At 43.1% G+C, this 16,953-nt stretch overlaps 1 protein-coding gene across 2 annotated transcripts in view; it reads right to left on the minus strand.

Moving 5' to 3' along the window:
• Positions 1 to 16,953, minus strand: part of znf516 (zinc finger protein 516) — a 44,502-nt gene that overhangs the window by 17,594 nt on the left and 9,955 nt on the right. For both annotated transcript variants that reach the window (XM_070967123.1, XM_070967124.1), the window contains exon 2: positions 410 to 2,783. In XM_070967123.1, the coding sequence (XP_070823224.1) occupies positions 410 to 2,171 (1,762 nt within the window). In that variant the 5' untranslated portion in view covers positions 2,172 to 2,783. The remainder of the gene's footprint in view (positions 1 to 409; positions 2,784 to 16,953) is intronic.

A 16,953-nucleotide genomic window follows, 5' to 3' on the forward strand; every position in this document is an offset into this window, starting at 1 on the left:
TTCAGACATTTTTCTACTTACTTACTGAACTTATGTGTGTACCATACCATTACTTGTATAATGGTTAAATTTTCCCATTGTTTTATGCTAGAAAGTTAAGTCAGTATCTTAAAAAGACAAATAGACTACTGACTTGGTAATGGTGGCCATAAGCAACAGTAACTAAGGACCTCCAGTTTTTGTTATTTAATTGTTAAAGATAACAAACTCCAAACTCTGGGTCCCAAGATCACATTATACTATAATCACACATTAACACAATTAATTTATGCTGAACATGTGACCAAATGAGGGAAACAATAAGTTCCAATCAATCTGAGGGTAAGCAACATTCTTCCTTTGATTGCAGGTGATCTTTTCAGATCAAAGTACATGAAAACAAACAAGATAACACCACAGAAAAACTAACCTGCAATGTCTCCAGAGTTTGCGGTACCCATCTCTGAGGCCTGATCTCCAAGGGTAGAGGCTGGTGGAGAGTCTCCATACCCCGGAGTGTTGGGCCGGCTAGGGGAGCCTGACTCTGGATCACTGGTGGAGCCCCATCGGTCATCTCTTGTAGTTCTTTCCTTGTCTCCCACAGATGCCCTACCTCCATCCTTTCTGTGGACACGCTGGTGGACGATCATCTGGTGACGACTGCGGAACACCTTCCCGCACTCAAAGCACTCGTTGGACTTGGCGGAGGCTTGTGACTGCGATGATCGGCGTCGGTCCTGGCGGGACAAAGGCCGGTACTCGGAGTCGCTGAGGCTCTCTGGTGTCCGGTCACCTGAAGAAGCATGGCTTCCCAAACCAGAGCTGCTGCGTCGCCCCGAGGTACGTTTCTCTTGGCCTTGCAGAACATAACGGCTGCTCTCCTTTTCAAAAACCACAGCAGCTCCGGCGAGGACCTCCTCCCCCATACTTCCTCCCCCATAGGAGGCCTTGCAATTTGGCTCAACTGGCTCCACAACCCTTCCTTTAGTAGCTAATTGCCAGGCCTGGTAGCTGCAAACTGGATCTAGCTCTGGGATTCTTTGACCTAGCATCTTCTTTTGACTCTCCTCCTCTTCATCCAGGTTCTTTTCCTCAACAGGCTGGAGGTTTAAGAAGTCAAGGTAACGTCTCTTAGCAGCTGGTGAGTCCTCATCATCACTGAGTCTGCACTGGCTCTGGGATTTCCTGCCGTAGTTGAAACTATGGACTTTTTCATGGGCCCTCAGGCTCTCTCTGCTGTGGAACAGGTTCCCACATTTGGAACACATTTGATAGATGGATGTAACAGAGCCAGTGACAATATCAGGATCCTGGGCTACGTCGTTGATGGTGGCTGGATGCTCAGCTGAATCTGCTTTTGACCGTGACCTGGATTTGGTGTTGTGTGTTTTCATGTGCGATTTGAGAAACCAAGCTTCGCGGAAGCGTCGTCCACAAATACGACAGCAGTGGTCCAGGATCCCTGCATGTTTCTTCATGTGTGACTTCAAAAACCAGGCCTGGGTGAAGACCTGACCACAGGTCTCACAGGGGAAGGTCCCATCACTCTGGGGTTGGGGAGCATCAGGTTCGACCACAGCCTCTTCCTTTACAGTGGTCTCCTCTGTGTCTGCTGTTATGTGCACCTTTTCAATATGGCTGAGGAGCTGGTCTTCTCGCAGAGCCTCGTAGCCACACAGACGGCAACAGTAAGGCCTCTGGTCAGTAACAGACTTCTCTCTTTTCATGCTCCTCCCAGGCAATTTCCTCCGACTCTCCTCACCACTATCCCCATTGATCACCCGGTTACAGGCTGAGCTGCTCTTAGTTGGACTTGTACCTCCATCAAGACCCTCTGAAACGCTCATCTCCTCCTCCTCGGCCCCACCCTCTTCATCTTCATTGGTGTGGTGACTTGAGAGTGTTCCCAGTTTGTGGCTGCGAATGTGAACTTTGAGGTTGCCTTTCTGAGACGCCCTGTGGTCGCAGTAGGGGCATTTGTATGGGCGCGCACCTGTATGACGCCTCATGTGCTGCGACAAAGAGCTGAGGAATGGGAAGCTACGTCCACAGATGTTGCAATCATAGGCCCCTGGGATTTTGTCATCCTCAATGTCAACATCATTTCCAGGGCTGACCTTTTCTCCAACCAGCTTTTCCTTCTGACCTCCTGCCTGGGTGTCCATCATCTCCACACTGTCTCTAGGATTCATTGTACAAACTAAGCTACTGTGTCTATCTGGCCTCTCACAAGCTCAATAAAACTTGAAACTACTGCTATCTGCAGTTGCACATCTAGGGATGTCTAGTGTGCCTTTGTTGGTTGGTTAAAATGCTATCTGTCTCCAATCATCCAGAGATCAAGCTGCTTACACAGCAGCTCAGTTAGTACTCTCCAGCTACTGGGTGCAACACCATCTATCCATCTTCATCAAGTACTGCCAGTGAATCAGTGGCTCAAACTATCTCCATGCTGCTGACACCATAGAAAGCAATGTATGTAGCTTTATCATTTACTTAGACACATTTAGTAAAATGTAAACTCTTCACGCTAAATGAGTCCCAGCATGTAAATCATAACTGACATTTAATAGTCTCTTGTCAAAATAAGGTGGAGGTTTTCACTGAATTCCAGGTCATCAGTGTGTCAGAGGAGCGATGTTTTGAGAGATCTTTTCATCAGCGAAGCTAATCCACCACGCTTCTTTTCATCATTTTATTGGCTTCTCTTCATTCTCTTCGGTTTTCAAGCACATTAGCAGCTTTCAGGTCATATAACATTGAGCTCCCCATAGCACAGCCTGCATCAACTGTGCATCATTCACCTGAGAATGAAAGAGAGAGTTGGAGGGAGATGAAGAGGGGGATGAAGAGGGGAGAGGGGTGAGAAAAGAGACAAAGCACATGTAAGTTAACTATTTCAAAGGCACTTTCAGTTACCATTTGCATACACAGCTAAGCTAGCTACAGTATGTAGGAGTACTGTATGTGTCAGAGGGTAGAACTGCATAAACTGAGTAAACTAAGAACTCCACTTGGTGATCATATTAGCAAACCAACAGTAGAAATAAGACAAAACCAATCTCTAGAAACATGTGTATTTGTGTTTTTTGGGTTAGACTGCAAACGGTAAGACACAAGCAACTTATGATTAAAAGTGTTAAGTGAAAATGACAGCAGCAGCTGTTATATTTACAGTGTTTTACTGACTGATTGTTTATGCTTTCTTAAACCTCTAAATCCAGAGGTTCTCTAAAACCTTTATGAGTCTGAATTTACCTAATAAAGATTTCCATCAGTTAAATTAAGTGTAAGTGGGTCATGTACAGTATATAGTCTATTATGTATATGTGGCACCACTGTGCACGTGCATGTATGTGTGTGTTGTGCTTGTGGAAGAGCTGTGCAGGGCTCGGGGGCTCTGACGCCTCACTGGCTGAGTCGACACTTTACACAATCAGGGTGGGGGGTGTGGGGTGGGGGCTGTGTTCACATCAGCAAGATCAGCAGTGCCACCATATTCCCTCCCCATACTGGCCTCACGCACCCGCCTCAACTGACACAATCACATGACAGGGATCTTAAGTACACAACAGGAAGTGGCTCTTCAGACAGTTTGCTTTGCTCTATTTCTCAAACTGGAGCTGAATGGGGTCAGGGAGGGAGTCAAACAGAAAGAGAAAGAGAGAGGGTGATAAGAAGAGAAAGATAAACACTTGGCTAATTTCATAATTCATAGATTTCCTTCAATGGCTGGAATATCTTTAGCATTTGCATATTTAAACATTTTTGAGTTAGTTTGCTCTACTACTGTTGTTTTGAAACCTTAAAATCCTGCTGTAATTTATATGCATACATTATAATGTACTGTTATACATATGTCAAACTTGTATTCACCACATTTCTTTATGAAAGCCTATTATTATTTCTTCCTACAAATCTTCTCACAAGAATCAATCAAGGTTCATCACATCTTTATTCTGTTCTCCCTGCGAGGTCACTGATGGCATCGTTAAAGACTCTGCTCTCAGTTGTAACTTTTTGGATCAAACTAGCACATATTTTACTAGAGTGTTAATTTCAGGAGATGCTGGTGCCTGAAAGTGTGGACTATATGAAACGTGACTGACAGCATTATTACAGGCTATTATATAAAGTGCCAGAGCCCATAAGCTGAGTTACTGCCAGGCTCTAATTATAAGTGGATAATTGATCATAATCATAAGAGGATAAGGTGGTGGAGGAGGGAAGTTAGCACAAGAACAATCATATGTCTTAAACTCTCATACTGAAAATGACTACCCTGCTCCAGAGCTACCTATCTATCGAGAATGATTTATGCTATTGAAATCAGTGCGGCCTCAATGGTTCACCATGCTTCCTCCTGGAGTGCTTAGTAAGCTCAGGCATCCAGCTAACAAGAACAGTACGGTTCCAGCCAAAAGTGCAGCTGTGGCTGACATTATTTTGAAACAAAATGTATTTTCGGATCCGGAGCTTTCACAGTCTATAATATACAAGGCTTTATCAATGTCGATCTAAAAAAGGACAGAGGCTCACTATTTCTGCTTGCATTTGAAAACCCCTTTTTACATTTTGACCATGCTAGCAGTGTGGCTCTATGGATGGCACTGACATTCTGCTGGCCAGACTGAAATATCTCTACAACTGCTTCATAGATTGCCACTACAGTTTCTACATACATTCATCTTCCCCAGGGGATGAATCCTAATTTATTCTAGTGGCACCAGCAGGTAAAAGTTTTCTCTTATTCTCAACATTGACTTGATGGATTGGTACAAAATTTGTCCAATACTTTTGATTTGAAAAAACAAAGAAAAAGGAAAATAGCCATAAACTTGATGCACCACTTAAATAAGGAACGACAAAGCTGAAGGGGATTTCATCCAGTGCATGACAAGATGGACAATCAGGTGCTGATGGACATAAACCTGCAAAATAAGGACACCAAGCCCTTCCAACCTCATCTATCCATCCACGTTAGTTTTCCCTCCATTTGTCCCATCTGCTCTCTGTCTCCAGATCCTAGTGTCACTCATTAGTACTTAGTAGTTTCTTCCAGCTCTGGCACTAAAAACAGAAGATAATAATCTTATTTCCTATTAAATGGCCTAACTGATTGGAGGTCAGGAGGGCTGGAGGGGGTTGAGGCTATTCAGCAGTAAGCCTGTCATCTAGCAGACAGTCGCATGTGCAAATTGAAATGTAATGAGATTAGCCTCCAGAAGGGAAACAATGCAGCCTCCTCGCCACATGGGCATAGTGGGGAAAAAATTTTCAAATTGGCTTAAGGAGAGAGAAACTGGTGATAACCAATCATCGAAGTCATCAAAAAAGAGAAGACGTAACAAAGCTTTGTTAAAGGCCAACATGGTTTGGGTTAGGGTTAACCTCTCTCTCTCTCTCTCTCTCTCTCTCTCTCTCTCTCTCTCTCTCTCTCTCTCTCTCTCTCTCTCTCTCTCTCATACAGACACACACACACACACACACACACACACACACACACAAAGATTAGGAAAATGACCACCTTTAAACCCCGGTCAAGAAGTGTAACCCTAGTTGGGAACGTCATAGGTCTGATATTAGACATGCCATTAATGGACACTTGAGCTTCCCCACCATGAGTCACTGGGAGTGAGCGGAGACCTACACTCAGCTGATAATGACTGCGGTGCCAAACACAAACAAACTGCTCTTTTTTTCCTCCATCCTTGCATGCTCAACCTCTGCTGTTCTGCTTTCTGAACGTTGAACTGTAGCAGCTGAGGTCCAGCAAGAGGAGGAAATCCACTCTTATTTTCCCATCGCTTCGCAACCTTTTAAGAGCAGCTTGGCTATTTCTGTTCCCGAGGCTCCTGAGGTTCACATCTGGAGTGAGTCTCGAGACAAACAGTGTCAAACTGTGCATGCAGGCCAGCAGAGAACCTGCTAACAGCTGCATGGTTTTCTGTTTTGTATTTGTTTTCACACATTAGTGCTGTCACACACCCAGAGGTTTAACTTAAAAAATATGTTGAATATCAGTAGTACGACGATAACATGAGAAACTGGTCAAGCAGTACAAAAACTTGTTCTGTAGAAACTTTGGATGTTTATTAGAGGTTTTTTGGACTCTCTCATTGAAACAGCTCAATACCTGTGAACAAGACTCAAGTTCTAACTATACCTGTGCCAGCCATTGTTGAAAGCTGCTCAGTTGCTCCCTCTAGAGGCCACCAATTTAACTTTCAGAACACATTTGATCCAATATTGTGAAGTAAAATATTCAGATTTGGTTTTAAAATAGAGCTACTGCAGTCTGCTATTAAAAGAGCATTGCGCTTTAACAAAGAGCCACAGTAACCTCACTGCTTTGTTCCTCTGTGATAGAAAACACTGTCATCCAGCCAGGAAGCACCTTCATCATAGCAATCATCTCAGAGGCAGCCATGACACAAATCTCCTGCACCCAAGGGTGCGGAGATTGGCTTTCATAACACACTGACTCACTCACGCTGTCACCTTATCACTGATAATGACTGTAGGTCGTTCTCGTGTGGGACATCCTTCAGCCGTGATGGGATCCGTGTCCCTCCCACACAGCGGCACAGAGAGCATTTGAGGTTAAGAAAAAATACACGGCGGGGGGAAAAATAAAGAGTGGACCTCTTGTTTAAACACGCACACACTCACGCATACATGCAGGGGAACTGAGGAATTAAGAAGCAAAACAGAGGGCGCTTTTAATGTTGTCCACACACACATCTTTTCAAAGTCTATATGTGCACACTGTGAGCTTTTAACACTGTTTCATACAGGCAGCATTGAGAGCTTAATGACCCATACAGAGAGCTGCTCACACACACACACACACACACACACACACACACACACACACACACACACACACACACACACACACACACTAACGCATACACTGTTTCACGGAGCATAACATACAGAGAGCACTTTATAAAAAACCTTGCTGTCCTCTGTACAGTTGCTCATAAAGTGGAGACATTCAGTGCTCAGAGTGGGATAGCGGGGATGGTATGGAGTCTTTAACACACACACACACACACACGCACGCACACACACACACACACACACACACACAAAAACACACACATACACACACACACACAAGCACACAGTGCAGAGCCAGTGTATTCTCAGACCAATCAATAATCCATTATGAACAAACTGCTCTTCACCTCACACCCTGCTCTAAACCGGCAGACAAAGAGGTCTGCTGCAAGCTCCACGATGAACAGAGAGTGAGAGGGGGAACGCACAGCTGGATGCACACCCACACACACCTACAGGCTGTTTGCAAAGCACACACACTGGAGCTTGAGGACTTTTTTAGGGTGGCGAACATGTCAACTGTGGAACAAAAAAAAACAAAACAAAAACACTTTTTGTGACTTTTGTGTTGACGGACAAGGTTCTGCTTCAACTGCTGTTAAGTACTGGAGACTGAGTTACCTCCCATACATCACATATACACACTCTGAGAGGGGAAAACATGCATTAAAGCTCTTCTCTTCTTTTCTCTACATAGATATGTGAAAACTATAAACAACAGGACACTTGGCTGTTCATATATTTATGTAAATGACATACTTTCACATACTTGAACCTGGAATGTATTCACAAAGAATTTTGCTGTGTACATCATTCCTGCATTCTTATTACTATATTGTTAACATGCGTGTGCTCATTCCAGCATTAACTTACATAACTCACATACTTGTACATAACCACATCTGGCCATGTATGCATTTCTGTGTGTGTGTGTGTGTGTGTGTGTGTGTGTGTGTGTGTGTGTGTGTATAAGCTAGATGGGACAATCCTTTAGAGAGTAAATGCAGATGGATGTAGTGCAGCTGAATGCTTAAGTCAGTTTTGTTCCAGTGTTGTACTGGATGCTTCCTGATTTAGGTCTATTCTGACTCTAGATTGTGTCCAAAAGTGGCTTCAGTTTGACTAGAATGGCAGCTCATTACGTCAACTTTAGCTCCTTTTTTCACTCTATTTTAACTCACATTTTGACTAAGGAACCATATGACAGATTTTGGTCTAGTTTGGCTCATTGGTGCTCATTTGAGCCATTTTTGTTTGACACTGAGTCGGAAAAAAAAACATGTACACACACATCACTGAATCTAATGATCTGTTTTCCACACAGAACCATGCAGGTATTCCAACTGTGAGGAAATTTGTTTTAGTTTGACTGAAGTTTGGTAGTTTGGCTCGAGTTTGATTGACCAGACTCCTGTCTAGACTCAAGACTGATTTAATTTTAGATCTAATGTGGGACAAGTTTGGGTTTGGTCTACAACCAATCTGGATGCAGTTTGGGCCTGGTTGTGTTTTAGTTTTGGTTTAGTTCCCCTCTAGTTGGGGTCTGTCTCTGGTCTGTCAGAGCAGGTCATGCTCATATGCAGGAAGAGCAGTGGGGGGCTTTGTGGCATTGTTGGGGTCTCCAATTCCCATCCTATCCCTAGTTCCATCCCTGCCCCCCCATCTCTTAAACCCAGCCAGAACAATAGAGGGGGTCCACGCTGTCTGTCCTTTCTCAACCCCCCCCCTTCTGATAAATAGGCTGAGAGGGGATCCTGCCTGCCTACTCTATTTGCGTGAGAAGGGCTTTTGGATAGAAAAGAGTCCACAGGGTCCGTGCGTGTGTGTGTGTGTGTGTGTGTGTGTGTGTGTGTGTGTGTGTGTGTGTGTGTGTGTGTGTGTGTGTGTGTGTGTGTGTGTGTGTGTGTGAGTGGTGAGGAAGTGGCAGGTGTTTGGGTCAATACTGTCATGTCACATTTTGGTGACCGGTCCATGCTAGTGGGATTACTGGACGGGTCAGGAGGAGCCGGGGACTGTTCTCAGCCCTACAGAGTACACTACAGAGTACAATACAGAGTACACTACACACTAACAAAACTACTTTTGAGAAAATGATGGAAACAACTTCCTGTTTACACTGATCAGTATGCACCTGAATGTTGCTCTTCAACTGTTGCATTTCATACTGTTCTGTATTTTCCTGACATCCCTGACCAATGAGCATAAATGACTTAAATGTATTTATCAGTTTTAAATGCATGCCTTCTCTTTTTTCTTTACACCTCTTGCTTTTTTTTTTAATCTTTACTAACCTGATCAACATAGAGAGATACCTGCTACAATAATTTAGCTCAACAAGAACAAGAGCTACCTGCTCTCATGGGCCCGACCATCTTTTCCAGCTTCCTATGGGACTCAGTGTGTGTGTGTGTGTGTGTGTGTGTGTGTGTGTGCGTGCATATGCATGTGTGTGCGTGTGCATGCTTCCCTCCCCCCTCCTTCTCAAAGTCTGACTGTTTTTCTCACACCGCTCGTTAACCCCTGGGTGCTCCTGCCCATAGAACTCCCCCTTGCACCACAGCAGCATTCCTCACACACAAACACACACACACACACACACACACACACACACACACACACACACTGAGATCTAGTGTCAGTGTGCAACGCAGACTAAACTATCATTACATGATCTTAACTCCCTTACAGTTCACTAACAATAGACATTCTCACCGCATAAAGTCTTCTTGAGCAGGTTTGCTGCTTTTAATCATTCGTCTCCTAAACCCAACTTTTACCCTGACCTAGACCTTAATCTAACGATAAACCTAAATCCAAATCTTAATCCTGAACTACCAGAGTAGATGTAAGGATGATCAAAATGTGCTTATGTAACAGGTTCTTGCTCATTTTCCCTAGAAGGATAGACATTTAAGAACACTCAAACATCCACAAACAAGTTACAACCGTGCTTAATCGCAGATGAGATGTTTCATTATTTTCTGTCGGATGCACTCGCATGGCTGTTGCCTTGTACCCGTCACTGTAAAGGCATGGAGAGGCAGTACATGCCGGAGCTGGATGGAGCAGAAACAGAGCAGGAGCAGAGGTAAAACGAGCACCACTGCAACCTGTTGGAGTAATAGCAGTGAAAGCAGAAGAGGCACTCATGGTAATAGTGTTCGATTTAAATCTAAATTGAAACTCCTCCATCCCTTTTCACTCCATGCCCAGTTGTCCACTCCTCTCAGAACTCTCCCTGCCTTCTCCCTCCTCTTCTCTGTGCTCCTCCATCCGTCTGCAGCCCTCAACAACCTCTGAAACTGAACCTAAATCAGTCTCTCTGAAGTGTAATTAGACCACTGACCTCAAAGCTGGCAACCAGTCTTTCACACTGTCACACTTTCTGATATAACCATTTTATTTTGCCGCTCAAGATGGCCCAGCGGTGAGTAAGTTTACACGCACGCACATCGCTCGCGCACGCAAACAACATGATGGAATGGATCCAGTGTTGCCGGATTACCTGCCAGAGTGTTCTTTAGCAAGACAGAGTACATATTTCAAGCTAATCATGCTGTTTTGTACAAATGGGCATCTGTGGTCTGGCATAAATGGTCAGGACAGCAGCACGAAGAGAGCGCATTAATAAAACAACAGCCAAGAGTTTCATTTCGTAATTTGGCTGACTCACAAAATGAACATTAATAAGCGAGAGCTGATAAAATCTACCGCAGACAGTTGTCATTTCACACAGCAAGGCTGATCTCAGAAGCCTGCGTCCTATACTCACTGCACCAGCTGTCTACCAGAAGGAAAAAAAAGAGAATTTCAACCTTTGTGGCTTATTAAAGGACATCGATTTACGGGAGACTGACCTGTCAGTCACTCCAGGAGCACTGATAGAAAAATCACCAACACCACATTTTAATATCTGAAAATCAGCCTCAGATCTGTTCCTTCATAGCTAAATTGACCATCAATGCATGCTTGTAAGGACAAAAGTCCATGCTGAGGTGTTGCATTGGCACTGTACTAGCTTTTGTCTGTGCATAAATACATGCAGGATGTCTGATGTCTGAATTTTCTTTGACTCCACGTTCACTTGGCTACTTGTTTTTGTTACTTGCTGTGTGCCTTGTTTTCAAGCCCGTCTTTACCTTGAGGCACAATCTGAAGAAAACATCCTGTAAGAGTTGTCAAGAGGAGATATGAGAACGAACCAGGGCAACAGATCTGATTTTGACTCTTCCTTACCGCCTGCACACGCTCGCACACACACGCGCATGCACACACACACACACAAACTGGCAGGCAGGATGGGAGGGTTTCCACAGAAATCTCCTGATGGCTCTACTACAGAGGGAATGTGTGGGCTCCAACAGGCAGTTGTTGTTGTTGCGAGGTGGTTCACACACTGCTCTAAAGTACAAACACACACGGCAACAGAAGAAAAAAAAAGGGGAAAAAACACATACACATTACGAAGAAGCTCAACTCCAAACAAAGTAACCTGTGGGTAAAATCAAATTCCATCCCCTGGAAAAAGCATTATTGTGCACAGTGCACTGTATTGAGTATCGAACCCTCTCAGTGCGTGCATGTGTGAACTTGTGAAGGCACAGAAAATAAAAAGCAGTGCCATATAGAGTCACTGTAAATCCCTGCATGACTATCGGAGACCTTTTTTTTTTTATACCAAAACTGATATACTGTATATCTTGATACAATATAAACAACAATATACAATATAAACAACTTTTTACATTAATCTCCAATTACAATTTTATTTGTGTCAGTTTTTCATTAGAATTTACTTTGAATATTTCAATTTATAGACAGCCTAACCTCACCACCGAGCACCATAAAGACGACACAAGTCTATCTGTGCATTCAGAAAGAACGCAAAGTGAATTTAAGAGGCAGCACAACTGCATATAAAGTCAAGGCAAAGACACAATTTTGACATTAATTCATCCAGGGTGATGCAAATTGAAAGTCTGGGGGAAAATACTAGACAGAGCTGGAGTTTCTGGTGAGTGTATTCAAGCCACTTGTTGTTTTTACACTTTACACTTCTTTATATAGGAAACTAATGAAACATAATGTGTTAAGTAGTGAGCAATAAAGGATTTGGCAGGTGGGTTTTGGTACCTTTGGACAGAGCCAGGCTAGCTGTTTCTCCCTGTTTCCAGCCTGTGTGCTAACTTAAGCTAACAGGCTGTTGGTGAGAGCTTCACATTTTCCATACAGATATGAGAGAGGTGTCATCCAACTCTCAGCAAGAAAGCTACATGTATTTCCCAGGATGTCAAACTATTCCATTAAAAGAGATACAACAGAAATGCTTTTACCATCCACTGTAATAAGGCACCTTTAAATTCACTATGATGGCCTACAAACATACTTTGAGTCCCTGTGGGATCATTACGGGAATATGAAAGCGATACAACTGGAAATAAAGAATACCACAAAGTTCAATAAGGTCACCTTAACATCATTATTGTCCATCATAAGTCCCCGAAGGAAGTGCTGTGTGTGTGTGTGTGTGTGTGTGTGTGTGTGTGTGTGTGTGTGTGTGTGTGTGTGTGTGTGTGTGTGTGTGTGTGTGTGTGTGTGTGTGTGTGCTGAAACATAGCCAGATAGATTTCATAGCCAAAAACAATAAAAAAAGAAGCACCACACAGGAACTGGGGCTGCTAGATGAGAAAAACAAACATTGTTAGACTTTTATACAGGACACAGAGTTTTTATAGAGAGTGCACTGAAGCTACATGACACATTTCTTTCATATGCAGGCTGACAGGCATTACCGTGAGTGAGAGCTTATGTGGCTACATCGTCATGATGGATGGCTGTATAAAAAGAGCTGGAGATCCCATCTGGGTCACGTCTTATCAGGCTGACTGATTCACATTGATGAAATCATGTCGGCTTGTTAACCCACCCAGTGGAAAAACTCTAAACTAATACAGAGGAAAACAAGGCAGCGTCTGAAGAGAGAGGGAGAGAGATGCATGTCAAGGAGAGTAGAAAAGGCAGAGCAAATAATGAGAGGGAGGGCAGCAGAGGGAAGATAAGTAGTAAATAGAGATGTAAAGTCACGGCAGGAGATAGATTGGGATAATGAGAGCGGACTGAGAGGGAGAGAGAGATCAAGGCAGACAGGGAGCAGGAAGAGAGAGAAATGGAGGCCATGGGCAGCACACTATAGAAAATGCCCATCATACAGGAGCATTTTTTAGAAATTTTGACTATTGATGACTACTGTCTGATGAGCGGATGAGCAGGAAAAACAAATGTGTCTTTCTGGTTCCTAGCTCCATCTGATGTTTTTTCAGTCTAGCTTTCTTTAAGAATGAACGGCTCAAACACTCAATACCAGACTACACGGCTTGTTATGACAGATATTCTTTGCAGTGTAGCCACAGCACAGGAAATTGGCCACAATCCATTCCCTCAACATTCATCCAATAGTCCTACAGAGACAATCTGCTGGCATGGTTACACTCTAACCCCCTCACCCCCCAGTCAACCTACACTGTCCTGTGCAAGTGTAGGTGGGTGTGCAACAGTATGCACAGCACGTGTGTGTATTCTTCAGGTTTGTGGGCGGCTGTGTGTGGGAAACGGTGAGTTCTCAAGAAAATTTGAGTTACTTTTTCCTCTGTTATGACAGATGTTTCGATTTAAAACATTAAAAGTCAAAAGAAATCTCCCACTAAGGAGCTGGCCATTCCGGTCTCTGTGCTCAAGTACCAGTAAAGCAAAGTCACCTATCTCTACCACTGTATGTATGGCTGAAAACAAGATTTGACTGGAAAAGCCAAAGCGGCTCAGCCTACTAGAAATGACGGCTAGAAAAATGAAATGACTAGAAAACCGGAATGTTTCCTCGCAAAATATGACAAAGAATGAACACGCCTACATAGATAGTCGCCTTAAGTTCAAAATAGGAAACTATTAGTTGACAGACTGACTGAATTACATCCAAGACATATGATTGAGAATCATGTGCTGGAGGATTTTAAATCCAGTGAAATACTGTAAAGGGAAATAAGTATGCAGCTGAATCAGCCATTCCTCTGGTTCATATTACCTTCTGGTGCAGGTGGGCTTAAGAAAACCAGATCGCAGCATCCTGTCGGTAAACAAGCAGCATTCCTCAACTTGCCTGTTTGCAATAAGCTCACTGGCACAACCTGATGTGCACCAGTTGCTGTGTTTGGACAGTAGTGGATTTAACAGCACCTACAGTGGAATGAGCGTCAGGCTGACAGCCGGCCTGATAATGGCCCACATAATGTCAGCGGGATATTAATGGTAACAAATTGCTGTCAAGTGACAACTTTCAAGTTTTAAGCTTACTAAGTTTTTCTTTTAAATGAAGGACACTGTCCTCCATGTTGGAAACATGGTATGGTCAGTGTTTGAAAGAGCTTTAGTTTGGTAGAATATGATCAAAGAATTTGTTGTTTTTCATTCATTTCATAGTTTGTTATGCTGTGGTATTATTGCTTGTTCATTCTGTCATATTACAAAGATTGGAGCTCTTATTTTGAAGGTGATATGCCAGAGGGGGGTGTAAAAGTCAGTTGAGATCAAATTGGTGATCTGACTTTTCTTCTAATGTCACTGTAAAGTTGACATTTGTGGTTTTCAGTAAAGTACGTAACTACTGAATGATGTGCCATGAAACTTGGTTCAGACACTGATGTCCCCCAAGAATATAATGTAATAAGTCAGAGGATCCTTGCACTTTTCATTTAGCTCCATTACTGAGGCAAAATTTCAATTTGATCAGTACCAATGTTAGCATGCTAACACACTGAACTAAGATGTTGAACATGGTAAAAATGCCTGCCTCCATCAGCATATTATCATTGTGATTGTGAGCGAGCATGCTAGCGTGCTTACATTAGCATTTAGCTCAAAGCAATGCTGTACCTAATTGCATCTCACACAGAACATGAGCATGTAGCACGGCTGTAAACTTGCTTTTTTTCCTTCAGCTTTTAAAGTGTGTTTATGGAGCAACTGTGCTGTGTATTTCCTTCATCAATAAAGCTTGTGTGAAGCTGAGGAGTTACACCATTATTTAGCCAGGGATGCTATGGGCAATATGGTCCTTATTATGGCGTGCAATATAGTATCAAGCCCCTGTGGTTGCTCTGTGTTAGCCCCTATTAGACACCGATAATCAATTGCTGATGGTCATTCTGTGACCGACCTGATATTGAGGACAAACTGTAGTGTAAAATGTTGGCTGCTGAGAGCCCCGCCTCACTGTTCAGAGACAACTGGCAGGAGATATGTGCCTGAATTTGACTGCAATTTATAATAGATATGACAATATAACGTCTACACTCTTACACTCTACACTCTTTTAACACAGGAGGTGTTGCACAGGAGTGTTGTGTGATATGTTTGTACAAATAAATTAGGCCAAGACAGGAAATGTGTTCCTTTCAAAGTGGCAGTATCAGCTCTAATAGTATTAGTACTTCCATTTATGAGAGGCTTTTGTATTTTGACAGGCATGAAAGTGTGAGGAAAAGTCTAATTAGTTGTAAATTTCCTATATTTGTGTTAAGAGCATCATTCATTTTCAAATTCCTGCAAAACATCGTGGAACATCAGCTCCACTCCACACTCCACTTAATGCTGAACTATTAATTCAGAGGAGCAGTCGAGGGTAATACAGGAGAAAGCAAATGCAGTCATGTTTGCGCAGCTCTCCCTGGAGAGATCAGACGCCTCCAACGGGAGTTACCTGCACCACCAGGCAGCAAAACAGCCATTAAGCCAGCCAACCAGCCAATCGGCCACCACTAAAAACCAACAGGCCTGTTACACAAGAAGTAAGCGACAGAGGATTATACACACTGTCATTCTCTCCACATCGCACCAGTGGACAGCTTTATACAACACACCGTGCCAAGCCCAGACTTGATGAGTTACTAAAAATGGAGACAACTCACTCCTAGAGACGCACGCACAAAGGGAGAGAGCCTTCTGGTTCACTTGCATGTATTTGTATGAATCTACGATAAGCAAATCAAATAGTGGCGTGGGTATGAACTGAAGAAGAGCTCACAGAGCTTACCGAGACAGAAGAGAGAGTTGTGACTGTGATCAATATTGTGCAAAAAAGGATTGAGAGACAATATTATGAAAGGATCAGGAGGAGTTCCACTGTGAGTACACTGTAAATAATCAATGGCAGATATTATGAGCTGAACTCATGTCACACAGCACACACAAGGGATTGATTGTTAGAAAAGATGATCGTGGCTGTTATGTGCAAATCAGACCCACTCACTGTTAAGGGTCTGATATTGCTGATGTCATCTTAATTGATTGTATATTTATTGCAGAGTGAATCACTTGCTGAACTGATATTAATGATGCATTTTGAACTGGTCCACACTGTTTGTAGAAGATCTTGCTATACAGTAACATTGTATGAAATGCTGTTTTGTGGCTTTTGCACACTAACTATTTAGAATTCCACAAATGGTTTTAAGATGAAAAATGTCTGTTTTAAAAACACTGAAATTTGGCACATAATTCTCTGCCGCTTCAATTAAAGAGTTGGCAGTGCTGGCCTTCAAAAATCCTAATACATACAAGTGTGTATCCGATCTATCTGGGACAATGATGCCTGTGGAGCCAGCTGTCCATGTATTTAAACCTCAGCATACCAACTGCTTGTGGGACTGCTGGCTCAAGCCTAGTTGTGAAAATCAATATGCATTTACAAAGAGTCATATCAGAATATGGACAGCAGCCAACTACAACCTTAAATAGTCACATCAGAGGATGGTGCACCCATAGCATCTGCAGTTTGGGTGTACCTCTCAGATTAAGATGCTCTCAATGTGGTTTAGTGCAAACATGCTTCTTGACATAAAAATGCAGATATGTTGTTTTTCTGAGGGGAAGACAGGCTTTTGTGGCCATTCTTAAGACTATTAATTGGGTAATTTTGTGGAGTTGGTCAGGTATAATCTGATGGGATTAGCGGCTGTGCTCTTTAAATAGAGTTCGACAGCCAGGGATTAGATGATCAGAGCCAGTCGGCCTCAAGAGCAACAGATTTCATCTCGATGGTTTTAGTTTAAGGAAAAACACAGAAGCACTCATTAG

This window comes from Chaetodon trifascialis, chromosome 7 (assembly GCF_039877785.1).
Source record: "Chaetodon trifascialis isolate fChaTrf1 chromosome 7, fChaTrf1.hap1, whole genome shotgun sequence".
In the NCBI taxonomy this organism is placed as follows: domain Eukaryota; kingdom Metazoa; phylum Chordata; class Actinopteri; order Chaetodontiformes; family Chaetodontidae; genus Chaetodon; species Chaetodon trifascialis.